This window comes from Jaculus jaculus, chromosome 5 (genome assembly GCF_020740685.1).
Source record: "Jaculus jaculus isolate mJacJac1 chromosome 5, mJacJac1.mat.Y.cur, whole genome shotgun sequence".
NCBI classification, from domain to species: Eukaryota; Metazoa; Chordata; class Mammalia; order Rodentia; family Dipodidae; genus Jaculus; species Jaculus jaculus.
The window spans coordinates 77,186,629-77,200,029 of NC_059106.1; the positions used below are offsets into that span (position 1 = coordinate 77,186,629).

At 44.6% G+C, this 13,401-nt stretch overlaps 2 protein-coding genes across 8 annotated transcripts in view; both read right to left on the minus strand.

Moving 5' to 3' along the window:
* Positions 1–1,290, minus strand: part of Ppih (peptidylprolyl isomerase H) — a 31,384-nt gene extending 30,094 nt beyond the window's left edge. The window contains exons 1-4 of one of the 3 annotated variants that reach the window (XM_045149952.1): positions 1,177–1,290; positions 789–853; positions 431–454; positions 193–237 (exon numbers count right to left, since the gene is read on the minus strand). In XM_045149952.1, coding sequence (XP_045005887.1) covers positions 193–237; positions 431–454; positions 789–853; positions 1,177–1,242 — 200 coding nt within the window. In that variant the 5' untranslated portion in view covers positions 1,243–1,290. Of the gene's footprint in view, positions 1–192; positions 238–430; positions 455–788; positions 913–1,176 lie in introns of all 3 variants that reach the window. The other 2 variants (XM_045149954.1, XM_045149953.1) reach the window with 2 other exon arrangements.
* A 5,052-nt stretch (positions 1,291–6,342) lies between these two features.
* Ccdc30 (coiled-coil domain containing 30) overlaps positions 6,343–13,401 on the minus strand; it is a 164,646-nt gene continuing 157,587 nt past the window's right edge. For all 5 annotated transcript variants that reach the window (XM_045149712.1, XM_045149711.1, XM_045149710.1 and 2 more), the window contains 2 exons: positions 7,026–7,093; positions 6,343–6,678 (listed from right to left, as the gene is read on the minus strand). In XM_045149712.1, the coding sequence (XP_045005647.1) occupies positions 6,498–6,678; positions 7,026–7,093 (249 nt within the window). In that variant the 3' untranslated portion in view covers positions 6,343–6,497. The remainder of the gene's footprint in view (positions 6,679–7,025; positions 7,094–13,401) is intronic.

Here is a 13,401-nt window from a genome sequence, read left to right on the forward strand (position 1 = left end):
TAGTGGTGCACACCTTTAACTGAACATTTAGGAGGCTGAGGTAGGAGGTTTGCTATGAGTTCAAGGTCAGCTTAGGGGAGACTCTACCTGGGGGGGGGGGATGACTGTATACTTAATCTTAGCCAAGAGGCTGAGAAGCAATGGGATGACTGTATTTCTGAAAGCCCTGGCATGGATTGCCAAAAGCCTTACCTGTGGAAGGTGCTCCCTTTGTATCCTATTGGAACACCATCTTTTCTATAACCAAAAAGAAAGAGACTTGGAATGATGACAGATAATCACAGGTCTTTCTAGTTTACAACATTCTAGGATGACAGATAAAGAAGGGGCATCAACTAAGCAAAGACCCTCTGGGTATCATCTTCTATCCGAGACCTGTTCATGGTTCAATACCCATACTGCAGCCCCAGGACGAACATCTGAGACTGACCTGAATTCTCCAGTGCAGAACTGCCTAAAAAGACAAAGAGCGATTCAGTCACCAGGACATAGCAACTCTAACACCTCTAATCTCAGGAGTGGAGGGGAGGGCACAGACATTGTGGCCAACAAGTTCACTAACCGTCAGCCCCACAAGCAGGCATAAAGACTAATAACATAATAATAATAATAATAATAATAATAATAATAATAATAATAATAATAAAACGTAGCCATTGTAACAATATCTGAGGAATCAATGAGACCTCGGAGGTAGTGAGGCGGCCGGATAGATTGATATTCCGTAGAATGACAGAGGCTTAAACTTTGGGTAAGGTTCATCTGGCACACTCGGAGCATCTCCTTACCTAAAGTTCTCGGCCGTCTTGGGCACGACATCTGCAAACAGCTCGATCTTCATGCGGCCAACTTCCTGCAAGTGACGGGAGACAAGGCTGCCTGACAGTCCACGACCGTGCAGGTTCCATGGAGCTAGGAGCATGCAGAGACGCCTTAACCTCCAAGCAGCTCGTCACCCCCACCCTCACCTCCGTGTCACTAGCCATTCCTCTGCCTGCACTAGGGTGGGCACCAAGGGTCCTGCTCGCCTTCCTCCCCCACGCCCGGAGGTCGGGAGGCTCGGGTGCAGTTTCACTTTGTGGCCTCCCGAGTCCTCTCTGGGCTGGGGAGCTCTGCCTGGCTCGCCCCGCGCAGATTCCCTTCCACGCAGGTCTGCGGGAACCGCCTGCATCTCACCTGGCCACCAATGCTGACATCAAAGAACACCACCGGGTTCACAGGGCTTGAATTTGCCACCGCCATGGCTCCGACCCGGAAGTAGAAGCCCGACTTCCTGTGACCTATAGCCAGCCCCGCGAAAGGGGAGGAGAAATCGCCAAGGGCGCAAGCGCAATGGGAGTCGACCGCAACCAGGCCCCGCCCCCGAGGCGCCGCGTGATCCCGGGAGCCCGCCCCGAGGGTGCCCTGTGGCTGGGGTGCCCGGGCTGAGGGAAGGCCCCGAGGGGAGCGGGAGCGAAGGGTGGGCGTTTTAGACCAGGGCACCGCGGGCACGCCAGTTGCACAGTATTACGATGAGCCTGTCTCCAGCTCGGGAGTTTGGATGCACAGTACATCTCATCCCTTATCACACATGCTGTCGCACACTCGGGCACAACTATGAGGGCAGAAACCTCTGATGTGTTCTTTGGCATTTTAAAACAGCTTGTTTCTAGAAGTGAGGACACAAAAGTTTTTTGGGTTTTTTTTTTCATTTCTTTTCGTCTTTTTTTTTTTTCTTTTCCTTTTTTGCTTTTTCGATGTAGGGTCTTGCTGCAGCTCAGCCTGACCAGGAATTCACTATGTAGTCTCAAAGTAGCCTGGGACTCACAGTGATATCCTACCTCTGTCTCCTGAGTGCTGGGATTAAAGGCATGAGCCACCACTCCAGCTAATTTTTTTTTCCCAATATTCAATTTATTTACTTGAGAGAGAGAGAGAGGAGAGAGTGTGAGAAAGAATGGGCATGCCAGGGCCTCCAGCAACTGACGGACTCCAGAGGCATGTGCTACCATGTGCATTTGGTTTATGTGGGTCCTGGGGAATCGAACCTGGGCCCTTTGGCTTTGCTGGAAAGTACCTTAACCACTAAGCAATCCCTCCAGCCCCTTATTTTTTGAGACAATGTCTGAATATGGAGCCCCAGCTGGACTGGAACTCACTATATAGGTTAGTTTGGCCTCCAGCTCCCAAGCTTGTGATACCCTTGCCCCAGCTTCCTGGGAGTGCTGGGTTAACAGACTTGAGCCACCATCCACAGCATTCCTACAGATCTTAATGGGGAAAGTGCTGCTTCTTGAAGTTAATGGCTCAGAACACATGCCACATCTTCAGAAGTAGCACTGACCCAAACAAAAATAGCCTTTTGTCACTGCTTTTCTTTGTACAGCCTGTTTCCGAAGCTCAAGTCTCATACCCTCTCCTCCTCAATAGCACACAAGTTCCTGCCTTGTTCACAGCTGTAGTTGCCGTACTTACTATCAAATAGCACATAGTGGGCTTCAACAAGTAGATAAGCGAGAGCAAGAGGTGACCTAGGGCAAGGCTCAGAGTCAGACCCTGCATCTGATAAAATGACTGTTCTTATGTCCTTTGATCATCCCTTCCCTCATCTCTCTTTGGAGGAAGGGTCTCACTCTATCCCAGGCTGACCTGGAATTCATTATATAGTCTCAGGGTGGCCTCGAACTCATAGTGATCCTCCTCCCAATGCCTCCTGAGTGCTGGGATTAAAAGTGTGTGCCACCATGCCTGGCTGGCTGGCTTGCTCCCTTTTTTTAAGGCAAGCCTAACAAACTGGCTGGTTTTTAATGTGTGTGTGTGAGAGAGAGGATTGGCACTCCAGGGCCTCCAGCCACTGAAATTGAACTCCAGATGTGTATGCCCCCTTTGCATATATGCGACATTGCACACTTACATCACTGTGCATCCAGCTTAGGTGGGACCTGGAGAGTTGAACACTGGTTCTTTGGCTTCCCAGGCAAGCACCTTAACTGCTAAGCCATTTCTCCAGCTCCAGCCTCCCCATCTTTTTTTTTTTTTTTGTCCAAGTTAGGGTCTCATTCTGGCCCAGGATGACCTGGAATTCACTATATATTCTCAGGGTGACCTCAAACTCACTATGATCCTCTGACCTCTGCCTCCTGAGTGGTGGGATTCAAGGGTATTTTTTTTTTCAAGGTAGGGTCTCACTCTGGCCCAGGCTGACCTGGAATTCAGTATGTAGTCTCAGGGTGGCCTCAAACTCCCAGTGATCCTCCTACCTCTGTCTCCTGAGTGCTGGGATTAAAGGTGTGCACCACCATGCCCAGCCACTATTACCATGATTATCAGAGCAAGAGACCTTCAATATTGAATCTGTTGATCTCTGCTCATAGAAGGAGGCATTGCAGAGGGTCATCAGACCTTCACCTGAGATTTCAGCTGCTCCCTCATGTGTCTGCCTGCCAGCTGTAATTCTGCCTCAGCTGAAGGTGCCAGACTATATAGTATGTGGAAAGTTAACTGAAGAGGAGACTCCATCTATGAAGATATACAGAAGTGGTTATCCATGTTGGGTAAGACATTTGGGTGATGCTGCTACTTTGGGGTCACCCACACTCCTGTAAGTACTCACCCATGCTCTGTAAGTAAACCAATTAGCTCATTGATTTACCACAGTGAACTTTGGAACCATTCCTTTGGTCTGTTTTTGGTGACCTATCTGGGGAAAAGGAGCAGATGTCTGTTCATGTCTTCCCAGGGAAAGCTTTCATAATATTTAGCACCTGTACAGTGACACTACAGAGCCAAAGATGACTTGGCTTGCAGGGCATGCACCCTGAGGCTGGGGCATCTATGTGGAGAACCTGCACGGGAAGTCCTGACTTGGCTATCCTTCCCCAAGTGGTCTATGGGAGCTGCCTTCTTGTTATGGTGGCAGTTATGCTACTGGTTTCCTGGGTCAGAGTTGAGTCCACTGTCTCACAATCACCAAGAATGGCAAATGCAGACAGAAGGGCAAGCAAACAGAGCTTTATTGAGAAATGAAAGTAAAAAACTCTCTGCAATAGGGAGGGGTCACAAAAGGGATTGCCAATGTAGCACTCTGGATGGGAGGTGTTTCTATCTTCAGAGCAAGCCTATTAGTTCCTGGCATGTGTAAGTTAGACATCAATTTGAGATGAAAAGGGTTGGTTAATTTGAACATATGTGGGGGACCTGATTGGTAGATGGGTTTGGTGAAAAAGTACAGGCTCAGAAAAAAGCCTGCAAAAAAAAAAAAAAAAAAAAAAAAAAACTGCCAAAGGAAGAACCAATTTTTTTTTTTTTTTTTGCGTTTTCAAGGTAGGGTCGCACTCTAGTTAAGGCTGACCTGGAATTCACTATGGAGTCTCAGGGTGGCCTTAAACTCAAGGCAATCCTCCTACCTCTGCCTCCCTAGTGCTTGGATTAAAGGTGTGCACCACCATGCCCAGCCGAACCAAAAAAATTATAAAAATACATTTCAACATTATTTATTTGTAAGTAGGGAGAGAGAGGAGAGAATGGGCGTGAGAATGGGTGTGCCAGGTCCTCCAGCCACTGCAAAGAATACTCCAGATACATGTGCCACTATGCTTCTGGCTTTACATGAGTGCTGGGAAAATCAAACGTGGGTTGTAAGGCATTTCAGGGAAGTGCCTCAACTACTGAGCCATCTCTCCAGCTCCAAGAACCAGAAATTTAAAACAACACAGGCAGCTGGGCATGGTGGCACGTACCTTTAATCCTAGCACTAGGGAGGCAGAGGTAGGAGGATTGCTATGAGTTCGAGGCCACCCTGAGACTACATAGTTAATTCCAGGTCAGCCTGGACCAGAGTGAGACACTACCTCGAAAAACCAAAAAAAAAAAAAAAAAAAAAAGAGAGAGAGAGAGAGAGAGAGAGAGAGAACAGAGGCTAGTGGTAAGTCCACATCTTAATGAGCCAGGGCCTTTTAGATTTCAATTCCTAAACTGGATTGTCTTCTGGTCTTGTTCAGGGCAGTGGAAAGGGCCTCTCATGACCGCCCTCCCCAGGTTCTGGGCCCGGTGGAACATCTTGAGCTGGTCCCACTAAGCCTGATGGGGATGGGAAGATGTAAAGCAGCCCTAGGGCCATGAAGTTGGACAGCTCATGGAAAATGATTCTAGATCATAGAGAATTAAATAAGCAATGCCTCCCACCCACACTGCTGCTGTCCCCAACATTGCTTTTTTTGAGAAACTGGCTGATACAAGTGATGGAATCTTTTCATGCTATCTTGGACCTTACTTGCTTTTTTTTGTTTTTTCTTTGTGAGATAGGGTCTCATTCAAGCCCAGGCTGATCTGGAACCCACTCTATATCCCAGGCTGGTTTGAAATTTATGGAAATCTTCCTACCTCAGCCTCCTGAGTGTTGGTATTATTGGCATGTACCACCATGCGGGGCTGCATTTTTCTGTAGCATCCCCTTAGCTGCTGATTCCTGAGACCACCTGCTTGGAATGGATGGCATGGGCTATCTGTAAGAAGGGTTCATCACACAGATGATGTAATGCTGACCTCTGAGTGCTTTACAGATTTGGAAAAGTATTAGGAGGATGTACAAGTGCACCTGAAGGAATGAAGATGGAAAATGAATCCCCATAAGGGGCAAGGGTCAGGCACAGCAGAGAGTTCTTGGGAGCTTTATGATTGGGTAAGGCTCAACAAGGTGACTGAGAAAATCCCTCAACAGCCCTTGCCTATAAATATTACAACAGTAGCTGGCATGGGCATGGTGGCACACGCCTTTAATCCCAGCACTTGGGAGGTAGAGGTAGGAGGATCACCTTGGGTTCAAGGCCACCCTAAGACCACATAGTGAATCCCAGGTTAGCTTGGGCTAGACAGAGGTCCTAACTTATAAAACAAACAAACAAAAAGTTAAAACAGTGAATAAAGAGTGGATTAAGTTACCCAATATAGATGGAAAAAGATGCTCCCTAAAGTTATAAGGTTATTAGCTGGCTGTGGTGGCACACACCTTTAATCCCAGCACTCAGGAGTCAGAGGTAGGAGGATCATCATGAGTTCAAGGCCATCCTGAGACCATAGTGAATTCTAGGTCAGCCTGAGCCAGAGTGAGACCCTACCTTGAAAAACTGAAAAAAGAAGTTATAAGGTTATTAAGTGAAAATTCCAATGCCCTGTAAATTGTTGGCTAGGGCCCTGAATATCCCAAACTATAAAAGTTACTACCATTGCTTTTGGTTACATGACAAAGGTGAAAATAAGACCCTATTGCTGAATATACCACACAGGACATAGAGAAACCAGACTGGTACTGGGCTGGAAGCTCCCTCCCTGGCTTTATAATGCTGGAAACAAATGTGAGAAATCTGTTTTTAAAAATTATTCAATGAATTTATTAGCCATTTTGATGTCTAGTGGGGCTCTGTAGAAACTGCCAAGTCATATTCCATGTTCACATCCTGTTCTGAGTTGGCAGGTTAGATCTGTAGTTTTGGACACCAGTGACTTTATGGTTCTGACTTCTAGTCTTGTTCTGGCGTGCTGTGAGCATCTTTCTGAGAAGTCACATTCATGTATCCAGTTTCAAAATTCTGTGAACACGATGGAGATTCGGGGACGGGAGCTGCTGTTGCTCCTTCTGACTTATGTTTCTCAGTCTCCTCGAAATTTTCAATGGATTCCACCACATCTGTTGGTATGAAACTGAGAAAGGACACATATGAAGACATCATATAGGTAGAATTGTTCAGTAAAGGTTTTCGGGTTACAGAGACATGGCATTGATAGAATTTTGGCTTTTTACAACTATCAAACTCAAAACAACAAAATCAAGTTTACTTAACACCTAAGCTCATGGGTGATCTCCTCCCTTACATCAGTATTCTGTAGGGTATGGAGGGAAGGATGAGAAGGGGAGCAGGAGGTGGGAACGGATCAAATTCTAAGTGTAGGAAAAGCCCCCAAGTGCTGTGTCTTCTCAAGCTAGTAGCTCAGAACTAGTTAGCAGCTGCCACCTCGGGCTTAAGAACAATGGTCTTGACCTTACTAACCTGGAGCTTCGTAAAGGTAGTATCTTACTGAATATTTCCAATGCTGGGATGTCACTAATTGTTGCTTCCTAAAAGGAAAGAAAGAATATTAAATATTTATAATGCTTAGCCATTGCCAGTGTGATCCTAGAATTATGATATATATATGTAAATATATATTTGATATAGCTTCAAATAACAAAACATACTACAAGCACAACAAAAAGCTTACGAGGGTATAGAATGGAAATTTGCTTGTTCTGCCACCCCTGCCAGTAATTCAGTATGTGGCTCCTATCCCTTCCTCTCCCTATTCCATATGAAACTTTTTTTTTTTTTTTTGAGGCAGGGGTCTCACTTTAGCTCAGGCTGACCTGGAATTCACTATGTAGACTCAGGGTGGCCTCAAACTCACAGCGATCCTCCTTCCTCTGCCTCCTGAGTGCTAGGATTAAAGGCGTGTACCACCACACCTGGCTGTTTTGTTTTTTTGAGGTATGGTCTTACTCTAGTCCAGAATATCATCCTGGAACTCATTATGTATTCTCAGGGTGGCCACGGACTTGTGATCCTCCTTCTTCAGTCTCCTGAGTGCTGGGATTAAAGGTGTGTGCCATTATGCCCATCTCCATACTTAGGTAACATTTAGGTAAGTATTGAATTTTTACACATAGGGTTCTATTTCTCATCCTCCTTTTCTTTTCTCTTCTTTTCTTTTCTTTTTTCTTTTTTCTCCAAGGTAGGGTCTCATTCTAGCGCAGGCTGACCTGGAATTCACTATGTAGTCTCAGGGTGGCCTTGAACTAACAGCAATCTTCCTACCTCTGCCTCCCAAGTGCTGGGATTAAAGACATGTGCCACCACACCCGGCTCTCCTTTTCATTTTTTATTTTTAAAATATTTTATTATTTATTTGAGAGAGAGAAAGAAAGAGAGAGAGAAGGGAGGGAGGGAGAGAATGGGTGTGCCAGGCCCTCCAGCCACTGCAAATGAACTCCAGATGCGTGTGTCCCCTTGTACATATGGCTAATGTGGGTCCTGGGGAATCAAACCTGGGTCCTTTGGCTTTGCAGGGCAGACACCTTAACCGCTAAGCCAGCCCTCATTTTTAATTTTTGAGACAGGGTCTTATGTATTCCAGACTGGCTTTTTGAAAAATATTATTTATTTGTACACAGAGAGTGACAGAGAGAAAGAGAATGGGCACACCAGGGCCTCTAGCCCCTGCAAATGAACTCCAGATGCATGTGCCACCTTGTGCATCTGGCTTTACACAGGTACTGGGGAATCAAATCTGGATTGCCAGGTTTTGCAGGCAAGTGCCTTAACCACTAAGCAATCTCCCTAGTCTATGTATGTAATTCTATCTTTATCTTGATTCTTTCCTTTGTTATACATACTTTGGAGAACATATACAATTATGATTTTTTGTTTTTTCTTTTATTATTTTATTTGAGAGAGACAGACAGAGAGAGAGAGAGAGAAAACACCATGGCCTCCAGCCACTGCAAACAAACTCCAGATACATGTGCCACCTTGTGTATATTGCTTATGTGGGTACTGGGGAATTGAGCCTCAAACTGGGGTCCTTAGGCTTCACAGGCAAGCGCTTAACTGCTAAGCCATCTCTCCAGCCCACATTTATCATTTTTTATTCCTCCAGGTATGATCTCATTCTAGCCTAGGCTGACCTAGAACTCACTCTGTAGTCACAGGCTAGCATCAAACTCACAGTGATACTCTCGCTGCCACCCAAGTGTTGGGATTAAAGGCGTGCACCACCATGCCAGGTCAGTCTTTTAAATAACATCTCGTTGCTAAATTTTTTTTGATACTTTATTTTTTTTTATTAATTTGAGAGAGATACAGAAATAGGCAGGTAGAAAGAGAGAGAGAGAGAGAGAGAGAGAGACAGAGACAGAGAGACAGAGAGACAGAGAATGGGTGCACCAGGGCCTCCAGCCATGCAAATGAACTGCAGATGCATGTGCCCCCTTGTGCATCTGGTTTAGGTGAGGGGGAGTCAAATCTGGGTCCTTTGGCTTTGCAGGCAAATGCTTAACCTTAACCGCTATGACATCCCTCCAGTCCCTAAAAATCTTTTAACATTCAATTCAGTGGTTTTCTATATAATCACAGACATGTGTAACCATCACCACTCTAATTCCAGAACATTTCTTTTACTCCTCCATGAAAAGTGAGAAAATGTAGCATTTATTTATTTTTCTGTGCTTTTTCACTTAGCATAATGTACCCTAGATTCAGCCATTGTGTTGTAAATGACAGAATTTCCTCCCTTCTTAAGGTTGAAGAGTTCACTGTGTATATACAGTCCACATTTTATTTATTCATCCACTGATGGACAGTTACGTTGGTGGCATAATTTGGCTATCATGAATGATGCTGTGTGAAACATGGGCGTGCAGATATCTCTTTGATGTGATTATTTCAGATTCTTTGGCGATAGGCCCAGAAGTAGATTGCTGGGTTGTTCCAATTTTAGGTTTTTCAGGAACTTCCATATAGTTACCCATAATGACTGCATCAACTTGCATTCCTACTGTGGTGGTTAATTTTCATTATCAGCTTATCCAGATTTAGAATCAGCACCATCCCATAAGTAGAAGGAATGTCCAGATGGCATAAGTCAGGAGAAAGGAGAAAGCTAGCTGAATACCAGCATCCCTCTTCTTTTATTTCTTGATCAGCTGTGATGTAAACAGGTCTTCCCCACACCAGGCTCCTGGTCATAATGTTTTGCCAAGTACATGAGGCTCAGCAACCACAGACCCATCCCTGTGAAGTCCTGAGCCATAATGAAGTATTTCCCCCTGTCAGTTGTTTCTGTTAGATACTTTGTCTTAGTGACAAAACAGGCAATATATAAGTCTTACATTTTCTCCATTTCCCCACCAACACTGTCTTCCCTGTTTTTTGGGTTTTTTTTTTCTTGTTTTCAAGGTAGGGTCTCACTCTAGCTCAGGCTGACCTGAAACTCACTATGTATTCTCAGAGTGGCCTCGAACTCACAGCAATCCTCCTACCTCTGCCTCCCGAGTGCTGGGATTAAAGGTATGCGCCACCATGCCAGCTGAAGCATATATTTTTATTTTTCTCAACTTTTATTAACATTTTCCATGATTATAAAAAATATCCCATGGTAATACCCTCCCCCCACTTTCCCCTTTGAAATTCCATTCTCCATCATATCCCTTCCCCATCTCAATCATCGTACGTATATACAATACCAACCTATTAAGTACCCTCCTCCCTTCCTTTCTCTTCCCTTTATATCTCCTTTTTAACTTACTGGCCTCTGCTACTGAGTTTTTTTCTTCTCACACAGAAGCCCAATCATCTGTAACTAGAATCCACATATGAGGGAGAACATGTGGTGCTTGGCTTTTGGGGCCTGGGTTACCTGGCATTTGGAGGTATTATGAATACTATATGTGGTCTGAGTTGGACCTGTGGTCCCCTGTGGGTTCGTGTGTTAGAAACTTGGTGTCCAGACTGGAAGTATTAGGAGGTGGTGTGGCCCCTGAAAGAGGTAGGGCATGGCAGAAGGCAATTAGATCAATTATGGGCATGTTCTCAGAAGGATCTATGGGACCTTAGTCTCTCTGTCTTCCCATCTTAGTCTCTGTCTTCCCATCTTTTTTTTTTTAAATTTTAAATTTTTTATTAACATTTTCCATGATTATAAAAAAAAATATCCCATGGTAATTCCCTCCCTCCCCATGTCTTCCCATCTTATAATGTCTCTTATGCTCACAAATGCTCCCATCATGATGCCCTGTCCTGGTAAGGCACTCACCAGAGGTCAAATGAATAAGGCTGTCCAATATTGTTTTCATCCTTCAAAACTAGAAGCTAAAAATACTTCTTTTATTCTAAGGTATTTCATCATGATAATAAAAAACAGACTGCTTAAAAAAAACAAAACAGACTGCTGAGTGTTGATGGTGCATGCCTTTAATCCCAGCACTCGGGAGGCAGAGGTAGGAGGATCACTGAGAGTTCGAGGCCACCCTGAGACTACAGAGTGAATTCCAGGTCAGCCTGAGCTAGAGTGAGACCCTACCTCAAAAAATAAAAATAAAAAACAGACTACTAATAAAATGAAATGGGGGCTGGAGAGATGGCTTTGTGGTTAAGGTGCTTGCCTGTGAAGCCTAAAGACCCAGGTTTGATTCCTCAGTATCTATGTAAGCCAGATGCACAAGGTGGCCCATTCATCTGGAGTTCGTTTGCACTGGCTGGAGGCCCTGGTATTATACCGCTTCTTTCTCCCCCCACCTCAAATAAATAAAATAAAATAAAAGTAAAAAAATATCAACAAATAAAATGAGACAGTGGCTAAGAATAAAGGACCAGAGACTTAGATTCCATCCTCCCTCTTCTACCCATGACAATGTAATTTAGGCAATGAATTCCTTTGCATCTGCATTGTGAATATGAGAACAACATGTTTATTACACAAGATTACCTTGTAGATTAAATGATAATACACATAAAATGTTAGTATAGTACCAGGCATGCAGTTAGCATTCATCAAATGTTGGGCTGTCTTCCTCTTAGCCCCTGAGTTGCTGAATCTAAGGAAGCAAGATACCAACAATATGTCTGATCTCAAAAACCTATACACACGAACTGTTCACTATGTGATACTCATTGCTGAGCATTAAGGGATCTGGAAAATGTGAGCTTCAGACATCACTTATTCACTCTGAGTTCTAGTTTTCTTCTGTGTAAAATAAGGGGAGTAAGTATCAGAGTATCCTTTTTTATGTGTGCGTGGCCTATGTTTGGTGTATATATGTGGAAGCCAGAGGGCAACCTCAAAGTGCCTCAATAATGCTTTCTACTTCCTTTGAGATAGGGTCTCTTACTGACCTGAAACTGCCTAGCTAGACTGGCTGGCCAGTAAGCCCAGGGCTCCACCTGTTTTCACCTCCCCAGTGCTGGGATTATGGTACATGCTGACAAACTTTTTTTTTTTTTTCTTTTGAGGTAGGGTCTCACTCTAGCCCAGGCTGACCTGGAATTCACTATGGAGTCTCAGGATGGCCTTGAACTCACGGTGCTCCTCCTACCTCTGCCTCCCGGGCATGTGCCACCATGCCCGTCTTAAACTTGATTTTTTTAAAAATTATTTATTTATTTGAGAGCGACAGACACAGAGAGAAAGACAGATAGAGGGAGAGAGAGAGAATGGGCGCACCAGGGCTTCCAGCCTCTGCAAACGAACTCCAGACGCATGCGCCCCCTTGTGCATCTGGCTAACGTGGGACCTGGGGAACCGAGCCCCGAACCGGGGTCCTTAGGCTTCACAGGCAGGTGCTTAACCGCTAAGCCATCTCTCCAGCCCAAACTTGATATTTTTAAAAGTCAATTTAAAAAATATGTTATTGTATTACCTATTTGAGCTAGGAGAAGAAGAGAGAAAGAGGGCTGGAGAGATGGCTTGGCGGTTAAGCGCTTGCCTGTGAAGCCTAAGGACACCGGTTCGAGGCTCGGTTACCCAGGTCCCACGTTAGCCGGATGCACAGGGGGGCGCACGCGTCTGGAGTTCGTTTGCAGTGGCTGGAAGCCCTGGCGCGCCCATTCTCTCTCTCTCCCTCTATCTGTCTTTCTCTCTGTGTCTGTCGCTCTCAAATAAATAAATAATAAATGAACAACAAAAAAATATTTAAAAAAAAAAAAAGAAGAGAGAAAGAAAATGGGCATGTTAGGGCTTCTGTCCACTACAAACAAACTCCAGACACATGTGCCACCTTGTGCATCTGGCTTATGTGGCTACTGGGGAATCAAACCTGGGTTCTTAGACTTCACAGGCAAGCACCTTAGTACCCTAAAGTAAATTTTTTCAAAATATTTTTATTTATTTATTTGCAAGCAGAGAGAGATGAGAAAAGAGATACAGACAGAGAGAGTGGGCTTGCCAGGGCCTCTAGACCTGCAAATGAACTCCAGATACATGTGCTACATCTGGTTTTATGTGGGTAATCAAACCCTGGTCGTTAGGCTTTGCAGGCAAGTGCCTTGACCACTGAGATATCTCTCCAGCTGTTTTATTTGTTTATTTGTTTTTTGTTTTTTGTTTTTTTTGGCTTCACAGTTACTATCTTGATTTTAAGGTAAGATTGTACACGTCAGAGGTTTTGGTCCTAGTTTATACTTCATTAAGTCTATTTTGTGTGTGTACATATATATGGATGGATGAGTGAGTGCCACTGTGTATATGTGGATGTTGGAGGACAACCAGGGGTTGTCAGTCCTTGTCTTCCACCTTGTTTGAAATAAGGGCTCTCATTAACTCTTTCCTTCTTTCTTTCTCTTTTGAGATAAGTTCTCTCTAATTGTTTGAACTTGCGAATGTCTTAGTAGCTGGCCC